The 11,016-nt window shown below is 41.4% G+C and overlaps 1 protein-coding gene across 2 annotated transcripts; it reads right to left on the reverse strand.

Moving 5' to 3' along the window:
- Positions 1-60: 60 nt before the first annotated feature.
- On the reverse strand, positions 61-10,730 carry LOC111851249 (mitochondrial ornithine transporter 1-like). 2 transcript variants are annotated; one of them, XM_023825987.2, is made up of 8 exons: positions 10,665-10,730; positions 10,226-10,396; positions 9,050-9,170; positions 8,299-8,557; positions 3,039-3,176; positions 2,424-2,599; positions 2,050-2,208; positions 61-1,545 (listed from the first exon to the last, which is right to left on the reverse strand). In XM_023825987.2, the coding sequence occupies exons 3-8, from the start codon at positions 9,102-9,104 to the stop codon at positions 1,424-1,426; spliced, it is 909 nt and encodes a 302-aa protein (XP_023681755.1). In that variant the 5' UTR covers positions 9,105-9,170; positions 10,226-10,396; positions 10,665-10,730; the 3' UTR covers positions 61-1,423. The 2 variants fall into 2 exon arrangements, with proteins under 2 accessions (XP_023681755.1, XP_023681756.1); XM_023825988.2 differs by lacking the exons at positions 10,226-10,396; positions 10,665-10,730 and having other exon boundaries at positions 9,050-9,726.
- Between the last annotated feature and the right edge of the window lie 286 nt (positions 10,731-11,016).

Here is an 11,016-nt window from a genome sequence, read left to right on the forward strand (position 1 = left end):
CAGTGGGACGAACGTCATTTAGTGGCAAATGTGAAAATGATGGGGATTCACTGAATATAATTAAAATTCATTGAATGTGTTTAATAAGCACTTCAAAAATTCCAGTTTGAGGATTTCCCATCAGCCTCAATTAACTGATAGGATAAGTGAAGAAATTCATAGTGATCTTGATAACTATTATTAAGGACTGTATTAAATATCAGGGTTTGGCAAAATGAATAGGCAGATTTAATTGAAAGAAGAGTAATTATGGAGTTTTATGCATCACTTATGGCTTAGTCTAAAATTGTTATCAATTAATAACATTTTACTGTATTAACTTTCCGATGTTATTAAACTTTATATGAAACTAATCATGGCTGCTGCATACCAGTAATGAGGTTTGTCTGGCTTTGTGTTGATCCATGTTGTTCAATCTACTTACGGTGTTATGAAGTCGAGGCTTTTAAAAGGTGAGATCTTTAGCTCCTGTTTAACAGCAATGGGTTAAAATAGCTGTGGGAGCATAATGGTTAGGGCAGTCTGCTTCTGATTGAAAGGTTGTTGGTTCAAATTCATACCCAGTAAAGTACTATTCTCTGTCGTTATGTCACAAATAGGTTAAACGGAGGACACATTTCTTTGGTGCACAATAACAATTAATCATTTTCACTCACAAAAAGCACAGATTTTGTCCCAAGACCTTGACTCCCTACCCAGAAATCTTTGCCTGTCACAGTATCTTATCTGTGTTTTACAACACACTTATTCACAATACAGCATTCTTTGTACTGTAAGCTCACTCTATTACAAATAGTCACAAAGAAGTTTCTAAACAGAATTCGATTTCCAGCACACAGAGGTAAGTTATTCATCAATACATAATACATCTTCTAAATTAAAAAAAATAAAAAAATATCCATTAAAAGTCATTTTTTGCTTTCATGTATTTCAAAAATCATTTCCCTTCACCCTCAAATAAAAAAAAAACATGTTGGTAAGAACACTCTGCTGAACGGAATGCATCTGCACTGAACTGCATACAGGTGCTAATCTTATTAACAGGACTCTGGCTTGATTAACGGGGTCGCTGGGCACGGTCAGGTCAACGGAACATTCCCCGTCTTTCTTCCATCGCAAGAACACGCTGAACTGTAGGCAACTGAGCCTTGGGATGCCGCCCCGTAATGGAACAGCTTTTAAACATGCCAGAGATTAAACCTTAGTATAAACAGCATGAAGCTTGTATCTGTTTGTCTTCAAACAGCTGCATAAAGAAGCTGCTGACATGTCAGGCAGGTGCTAGCTATTGTTTTTCATGCTCAGGAGTCATTCCGTTCCTCCAACCAGTGCTCAGCTCTCCTGTGCTGCTAGCCGTGTAATTGGTAGTGTGAGGAGCAAGGCGGGGCGGGGCGGGGCTTGGGCCAGAGGTGTCGTCAGGCCGTCAGGTGGCTAGGTGCTGCATCATGGCCTTTCGACTGAGCTCGTAGGCCAGGAAGAGGGCGCCGTTCGCGGGGAAGGTGCGGATCATGGTGGGCGTCAGGCCCGAGTACAGTGCCGCCACTCCTGGGGAGAAGCACACAACAGTGGAAATTTACATGTAGAATAAGCTACATGTGAAGTCCTGTGTTATTTATACAGAACTTTCTGTAGACTGGGCTGTACTGAATACACTGCCTACACCATAATGTCTAATAAATGAGCCGACAGTAATACTAACAATAAGCAAGTCATTCCAGGAACTGGAGTTTCACTGGAATAACTGGAGCCAGGGGCAGGTTTCTCTCTTCTGGGGCCCCAGTCAAAAGTCACTTTGGGGCTTCCCCCCTGTTTCAAACACTAAATAAGTAGATAGCGAGTACAGTCAGAAGATTGTAGCTAGCTGGCTGGTTAGAACATCATACTGCTTCAGCATCAGCAAATAAGGAACGTGTTTATTTAATATTTAGTGTAGTGGCTGTTTGGGGCCAATAGGGGGAAAAACATCAGGGGCCTCAGGCAAATGCATGGTGAACACCATGTCTGACCGGAGCTTCACCTGAGCTCCCCGAGAAGTCGCAGTTCCCTCACCTTCAGCACGGACGATGCCCATGAGAGTCTGGAGAAAGCCCACCTGGCGGCCGGCCAGCGAGTGCACCTGGATGCGGGATTTGACGCAGTCGATGGGGTACACAGCCAGCCACAGACAGGCACCCCCGAACCCACCGCTGAACATGAGCGGGACCACCCCTGCGGAGCACGCGTGGGGAGGGGGTTAACGTGTGGCACAGGGCCGGGACAACCACGGTCAGGCATCTCTGAATCGGTCGGATATCTGGCTGAACTAAGTGAGGCTTAGGGCAAATTTGATCATTTATGCAAAAACTTGCTTCAGATCTATACATTTAGCACAAACACCAAGCCAGGAAACATGCAGGCTGGAGTGAGGCAGAGGGGGGGTGTACCGATGTCGTCCTTTGCCCGACCCAGGTAAGTGGCGAAGGCCGTCCTGCACAGCTCGTAGGCCCCGAAGAAGCAGAAGTATCCTGGCACCTCCCTCACGATGGTGGTGCTCAGACCCTGATAGAAGCCCAGGGGACCGTCTGTACGCAGGACCGCTTTGACGACAGACCACGCCGTTCTACCAGGAAGGTTACAGAGAACACGTTCTGGCTCCCCAGAAAACAACAAAACAAGCCAATATTTCTCTAATGAAGTTCCTGGTAAAACTCATCTGGGATTCTGTGCTTTAATCACTGAGCATTTGATAGTAAGGAGACAAGCAAACTAAATATAAAAAATATAGTACTTAAGTGTATAAATGCGCCATTTAAAAATTTGGTGTAATTGGCTTCTAAAAGATTCCTTGTTTTACTGGTATCTGTCTTTAAGTTTTGGTTTGCCCTGTAATATTTCTTCCACATGCACATATCAAGCATGGATATTCTTACTTAAGTCCTGACCGGGACCTCACACGGGTGAAGTAACACAGGAAGAGTGTCGGGCTCACACGGCAGGTCGCCGTGGGCTTCAGGGTCCTAAACTGCTCCCCGTTTCCCGACAGAAGGGCCCGGACTCACTTCTGGCCACTGGCGATCTTTCCGGAAGCCTCCATCTCGCGCATGGCCTGCAGCCGGCACTTCACCAGCTCCGTGGGACACAGAACCATCGAGGAGAAGATGGAGGCGACTGAGCCTGCACACGCTTTCTGCAGGTCGCTGAGACAAGAAGAAGCGACACGACAGTGAGTCTGGTGAGAACAGGGCAGTTACAAGAAGCCACTTTTACAAACATATTACCAAACTAAGTCTAAATATTTATATATTCTATTTATTTCTCATTTGCACTATGGCCAACATTTTCCGTGACGTAACAGACCTATAACAGACACACCAGTGTCATGCCTGCTTTTCTGGCCTCTGCTGCCATCTATCGCTGCTGTTTCAGTTTTGGGATAAGTTGTAACAGGTGCCAAGTGTCGTCTACAGCTGGGATTTTGTTCCTTTGCTGCCACATTCTACTGCTGCTTCACTTTTCTGGCGATTTGTCTCAAATTAAATCAGGTGTAGATCTTCATCCATATTATGTTTTAAGTAGTAATAAGATCCATCAGTTACTTTTTGGACACCACATTCACAACCTGTCTCAGTATCTCATTTCTAGTTTGTCACCCATAGGATATTTATGAAGTTTGAAAAAGGTCTGTCAAATACTTTTGGAGTTATCACCCTAACAGTATCAAGGGGGATGGTGAGTGGTTCAGTGGCTTAAGCCTCTGGGCCTATAATCAAAAGATCACTGGTTCAAGTCTTAACCTTGGCAGAATAGTCACATGTCCATAGGCTCTTGAGCAAGACCCTTAACCCCCAGCTCCAGGAGGGCTGCATGATGGGTGACCCTCAGCTGTGATTCCTCAAGCTCATGCTCCTCTGTCTGTGTGTCTTATAGAGAGCAAGATGGGGCAGGTGAAGAGAATCATCCCAATATACTTGTGCAAATGGTAAATACACAATATTTTCAAGTGTCAAAACTTCCCTTTTCTTTGCAATCACTATGCAAAGCTGCTTCAATTTCAGCACAATTCTGTCTCAAAATGTAATTAGTTCCAGTTTGTCACATAGATAATGTATCTGCAAAGTTTGAAAAAAATCCATCAAATATATTTTAAGTTGTCACACAGACGAGACCATCCCAACACCATATAAGGGAATACGAATATAACACAAAAAAGATTTCGAGGGTGTAATGTGTTCTAGTGTTCCACTCTAACAATACTGAAAAAGTACCGCAAAACCATTTTTTTCTTTCATCCTGCAACTTTGTCAGAGAAAAGTGATGGGCAAAATTACTCTATTTGGGGAAACAGTTCATTTTATTCAGTTCACCTAAAAGACCAAAAAGTTTTGATTCATTCCCCAACTAGTTCAGTGGCACTTTCTGTTTGCATGAAATTGACCTCAAACACTTGTGTTCATATATATTTAAAAATATCCTATTATTTATGCTAAATAGTGCTAAGGAGTAAACTAAATACTACCAATAACTCGGGTGAGAAAAGTTATATTTGTTACTGAATTATAGTCTAAGCCTCTCAACGTTGTACCTTAGCTACTCATGTTTGTTAACAGCTCATCACATAGTCAGCTAAGGAGTCCTAACACTAACAAACTAACAAATCATGAAAATGTTCCATCTCAAAATCCAATTGCAGCATCCAGGCTGTCACTTCACATGTAAGCTATATACTACACCAGTAGATGGCATATTTCAGTCACCGAAGCACAGCTCTCTGGTTCAGTAGCCTATCTAAGTCTCTCGTTCAGATCTCTAATTCTCATTCTGAATGAGAGGCCCAAAGAAGAGGAGAAACTCTCTCATTCGTTGACTCACTCACCAACTCAGCTCGGGTTTAGGTTCTAGTAGGGATGGGTGATCCATCCATCCACTACCATAACCACTTAACCGCAACTGGTGTCACAGAGCCTGTCCCAGGAACAAGGGGCACAGGCAGGAACCAACCCTGGACAGTTGCCAACATGCACAAAAGGCTAATTTAGACTTGCCAATCAACCTGCCCTGCACACTTTTGGACCATGGGAGGAAACCAGAGACCCTGGTGGAAACCCACACAAACTCCACACAGAAAAGACCCAGGACCAAACCCCAGACCTTCTGCTTGTGAGCTAATCACTGCGCCACCACGGTGGGTGATACAGCCTCAAAATTATATCACAGTATTTCAAGGAAATCTGTGATGATGATATTAATGATAATACAGACGCTCCTCTACTTACGAACTTTCAACTTATGAACTTTCAGACATACGAACGAAGAGGATTGTAAGTCCAAATTGTGTTCACTAGGCTCCCATTTCCTGTCCGCAACATCAGCTTTTTTTCTGCGTGCCAGTTCCGCCTGGTACCACTTCTGCCCGCTAGTAACGACTTACGAACATTTAAAATTATGAATGGCCGTTCGGAACATATCTCATTCGTAAGTAGAGGAGCGTCTGTATAGAAAAAAAAAAAAGGCGGCATTTTAGTGCAAACAAAATGAAGAGCATTTTCATTTTTCTCCTTCTTTTCCAATGAGCTACTGTCATTGATGACAGACTATCTAATTCAAAGTGTGAATCTATTGCTACAAGCAGCAGCAGTAGCACTATAGTGCAACAGTAGTGACACAGCATTATATAGTGACACAGCGTAAGTCACATAGGAGTACAAAAGTAGCCTATTGTCAGGGTCAGCACCCATCTGCCCCAGTCTTTTGTGTCTCTTTCCCATTTGGCTAGCAGGTGTCACTGGTCACCCTGTTCTCCTGATTCTGTGAAGTTGGTTATTTGGTTTTGCTGTGTGCTAGGTTTGCTTCCCTGCCTGTTCTCGGTGTTACCAGTTTCTCTTCGAAGATCATTTTTTGTTCTGTCAGTTATATCATTCCCCTGTTTAGTGTTAACCCCTCGTGGTCCGTTTTGTTTGTAGTGTTCCCAGTGTTTTCTATTCATTAACAAACCTCTGTTGTTCTTGTGGAGCCGCAAGTGGATCGTCACCTTCCTTTCCTGTCTGTACCATGCCCCAGTCTGTGACAGCCTATGTAGTGTTTTCCCTGGAAGTCGTAAGTATAACATAACTACTTAACATTTTTGTTTAACAATAACTAAAGTAACTTAACCTTGTAACTGTTCGGAAGCCAGCACAACAGTCATCTAATAAAACTGACCTCAAGTTTTAAGTACAAATATAAATAAACAGCAGCAATCCAAACAAACCTTCAGTCAAAATGTAAACACTTGCTGCTTATCAAAATAAAATTAAAATGCTGTCAAAGAAACGGACAATCAAATGAGGTAGAATATCAGCGCTAGAAATGTTGCATCGCCTCTAATTTCTTGTGTAAACATAAAATAGATGAAATGAGGTATGTTACAATGTGAGTGTTGTAACTGTACAAACACTTAACTAGCTATCCAGCTGACAGAGACATCAGTCAGAGCTTTAAATTTTTTGTCAAGAACGCCAACTTTAATTCGTTATTTCCATCAGTAATACTACGTAATTATGCAACTCAAATTATCGCAAAAGAAAAAGGGGCAAAGTTTGGATGGCATACCACAGTGGCACTAGTGCTATACACGAGCACCTGAAGAGGAAACGCACACGCGCTATTCTGGATGATGGCCCATCGGAGTAGGCAAAACCACCGTGAGGTCTGTTTATTCAGGTTTATTAAATTACATTTATCATTAAATATTCTTTGTCATTATAGCTACTGGATACACTCATCATTAAAACCATACAGTTGTCTGCCTGCTGCCTTATACCAAAACAGTCGCATGAGGCACGCTCCGCTAACCGAATTTAATAAGCATAAGAATTCTGTGACTTTATATAGATTACTAACTTTTGGACATCACAATGTATCTCTCAAAAATATTTTAGAATTATCAAATTGTGGGTGTAAGTAAATGTCTGCATAGTGCTGAGAATCCGGTGTCCATTACCTAAAACCCTACAATGACATACAGTTGACAAAATAAATTTAGAGATTAGAAATAAAATGATATGGTCAGTTTGATTTCCTGGAGGAAAATTAATCGTTTAGATTAATGAGACCATCAGTAAAATAGTTGATAGATTAATTTATAGAAAAATAATCATTAGTGGCAGCACTAAATGCATCATGTCGCTATATCATTGATATCGTAAGATGACACTTGCGTATCCTGTAAAAATCTATAACAGTGTTATTGTGGATGGTATGATATGGTATAGCCCTACTTTCCAGCCAATCATACGCTTGCTTACAGCATGCACTTACATGCCTCACTGGCTCTCATTGGCCAGAGTGGAGAAGGGAAGCAGCATTCCTGTCATATTTCTGAGGACAAGCGGAAGAATGAAAACAACAAATCTTCGCAGGGATGTGAACGTGAGTGTACAGTTCCTGCAAGGGACTTGTTCCCCGCAGACAAATCATTCGCAAATATCACACCATTACAGGAGACCCATGGCTGCCAACTGCCAGACACAGCAAAGATGTGTGTTTTAAAAAATACTTTAAATCAACACAGACCAAGGGAGCCAACACATTGACCTTGGCTAAGCATCTTGCCACCAGACATCCTGACATATTTAAAGAATTTAAAGAGCAACAGGTGAGTGAATGTGATACATAATTATTAAACCTGTCCCTCAAATATAAGTCAAACGAGTGTGATTTATTTTGTGACAAGCAAACTTTTTAGTGTGAGAGGCAAAATCAAGGGCAACGACAGCCTAACTGTTTAATTTGACTTTATCTTTTTAGCTAAGGTAATAAGACATACGCTACATTTGCGTAAATATTCTCTATTACCAAAAAATGCACTCAGTAGAGTGCAGACCTCTAATTATTTACAATAATCCAATTCAATGTTATAAATATAATAAATCATGTTAAATGGCTATACATTTCAGCAGCTGCAACTTTAGTTTTGTTAAAACATGTTCATTATAACTCTGCACCTGTGACAAAATAGGCTATATTTTATCTGACTGATATTGATCAAATGTTATTTAAGTAATAAAAAAAATATTTTCATGTTCTGCCATCAGGTTATCCATTAATTTTCCTGTTGTAGTTTTTTGCTGTGGTATCGTTTCAGTATCGATATCGAAATATTTTAGGCAGGTATCGTACCTTAGTCATGATTTTGGTATCGAACCAGAACTAATGTGTTCTGAAGTCCACACGGGTCCGGCGGAGGATACACATCAGAACTGACAACCACCACATTTTAATAAAGCCCAGTACCACACAAATACATGATTTTTAGAGGTGTGGCAGTGGTGCACGCCATACCTGAGTTTGTCGCCCTCGCTCTGCCCGGACACCAAGCGCACGGCCTCCTGGCAGAAGCCATAGCTCATGAACAGCACCGAGTTCTCCGCGATGTTGGCCAGCAGCGCCGGAGACGTGCCGCGATACAGGCCCCGAAGCCCCTCCACCCTGTAGGTGGAGATGAAGCAGTCCAGGAATCCACGGTACATGGTGGGAAAGGTCTGCATCTTCACCTTGGCCGTGTCGAAAGGCTGCCCGCTCATGACGCAGGCCGTGCCCCCTGACAGAGGGCGACAGTTAACATTCCCCTACTTCCTGGATGAAACGTTCCAGTGCACAATGTGACATAATTAGACTGAAACTCTGTACTTTTACAACATAAACGTTAAATCTTTGGATTGTAAAAGTTTATTCAAAAAAGTATATATATATATATACTACCATATTGCTCAGCAGAAAAACATCACATAACAATATATATTTTAAATGCCCAGCCATACATCTGAGGATTAAAGACGGCATAGTATATCTCTACCACAACAGTAAATCTACTGAAAGTTGAACCAAAGAGCCTACAGGTTATGCTAGCAATTACAACACAGATTTTAAAAAGGCAGAATAGATTGTGACGTGCTTTATTTACACTATATACACACTGTATTTACAAAAATCGAAATAATCTAACTGCCATATACTATGTCCGCAGTATGTCGAACAGCCTCCTCCTCGTAATATAAATAAGGGGACATGCAAGGATGAATAAATCTGTTACCTAGGGCCCCTGCAGACAGGTCGATGGCAGCCTGGACCACAGGATGGGGCGCCATGCCGTGACGATAGCCAAGGTACCCGGCGTCTTTCCGGAACGGCGCTGCTCGGTTTTTAATCGCCAACTTTTAGGGATAGCACACAAAAAGCCATCGGGATCTCCACAGTGTTAATGAAAGGTCTTTTTCTAAATGGGAAAAGTCATCTTATCGAAGACGTGACTATCTCTCTTAAAACAGACCAATGCAAAAGAAAACTGCATCGCTGTCGGCTGCACCATTGTGCCATGTCTGCATAAACGCCATACAGTGCGTCTTTCTCCTCCTCCCGGTGGCGGCCGACTACGTCAAATGCACAGGTTGAAAGGCGTTTTTTAAAAAAAAAAAATATATATATATGTCTATATTATGCTACAGAAATGCACCAGCGAACCGATGCCCCAATTTTGCATCCCATGTGCTCTTGCCGATGCGACCCGGAGACGGTGCAGGACGGGAAAGACGCATTATGGTACGCCAGATTCCGGCGGGGAATTTGCGTAAGAAATCTACGTAGCGAAACTTATCGACACTTAAAGCTAAAGCTTAAAGTCCTGGAGATTCTACGGTATTATTACATCATCGATAAATGCGCCGGCCACGCTCATGGCGCGTTACATCTGGGTCTGGAATATGACACTCTTAATAAAAAATGTAAATATATATTTTTAATGTGTCATCATACTCATAATACATGCCCATTTCGTTTCCTGTCTAATAGTTTCTGCTACAGTTACTGTCCAGCAGTTTGTTTCAGTCACCCAATTTTTCAATCATATATTAAAGAAGTAATTGGCAGAGGTGCAATGACTATCACCGGGAGTAATCGATATTTTAAATTCCTGTTAGCAGTCTGATTTCTGTCCCCTTGAGTGGAACTTGACACCTGTTATTAACTAAATATATTAACACTTCATAAAGTTATGGAAATTAAGTGCTTACAGATCGGGGTTCTTTGCGGTGTGGCGAATTCCCCGATATATTTATGGATATGATGCAATCTATCAAAACATTTAAATGAATATAAACTCTAAAGCATGTAAATGTAACTCAACAACTGAATTTAAATAATCAATGAAACTTAACTGAAAGACTGAAAGTGCAATGACTGATGGAAAGATGGATAAATTGAGTATACTTACCTATTTTAATCTACAGATAAGACAATCTTCATTCGCACCATGCATCAAGCTGCTGTCATTCTTGACATGCTGTAACTTCGACTGACCTTACTGCTAACAGTTTCTCCAGGAAGAATAGGAAACGTTTCCACACCGCTGTCTTAGCGCCGGTAGAGTTAGTGGCTGGAGTTTCTACAGCCAGAATAACAAGGTTTTTTTTTTTTTAACGAAGCGTTAAACCAACCTTTTTCTCGTGATTTTACATGCCACATATTACATCCCTAAAGATTATAAATTGTTTATGTACAATGTACTATTAGTTACCGACAAGATGTGTTTTAAAAATATGATAAAAATTAAAATAATTAATAAGAAGGTTTCTATGTGACGTACACACAGGAATTATTGTCTGTACCGTTGAATAAAGAAAAGGCTAACCTTAATCGATAAGGAGACCTACCTGCTTTGGTACGCTGTTATACTCAAAGTTAAAAGGCGAAAGGAATTTATTTCACAAGCAAGGAGGTGACGTCACGCAGTCATTAGCACAGTTTCCCATTTATTGCATGTGCTCGTATAAGAAATACATTAATGGCGACTGTCTAAGCCATCATTATATCTATATATTAATTAAATAAGTAAAGCATTTACATTGTTATTGTAAGTTAAATTATTCCAGTGAAACAAGGAAGGATCGTTTTAAGTTCTGTACCTGAAACAACCTACACATTTTGCATGCCGGTGTTTTCTCCAACAGTCCAAAAACATACTGCAGTGCACTGGAGTTACCAAATTGTCCATAGGCATGAATA

This window comes from Paramormyrops kingsleyae, chromosome 17 (assembly GCF_048594095.1).
Source record: "Paramormyrops kingsleyae isolate MSU_618 chromosome 17, PKINGS_0.4, whole genome shotgun sequence".
NCBI classification, from domain to species: Eukaryota; Metazoa; Chordata; class Actinopteri; order Osteoglossiformes; family Mormyridae; genus Paramormyrops; species Paramormyrops kingsleyae.

Bases quoted from the DNA above. Each gene is read 5' to 3' on its own strand.
- LOC111851249 (XM_023825987.2), bottom strand. From the start codon at position 9,104: ATGGCGCCCCATCCTGTGGTCCAGGCTGCCATCGACCTGTCTGCAGGG. The intron at 2,600-3,038 runs GTGAGTCCGGGC...CCTTCCTGGTAG, and splicing joins AAGATCGCCAGTGGCCAGAA to AACGGCGTGGTCTGTCGTCA. The intron at 1,546-2,049 runs GTGAGGGAACTG...GCTTCTCCCCAG, and splicing joins GGGCATCGTCCGTGCTGAAG to GAGTGGCGGCACTGTACTCG.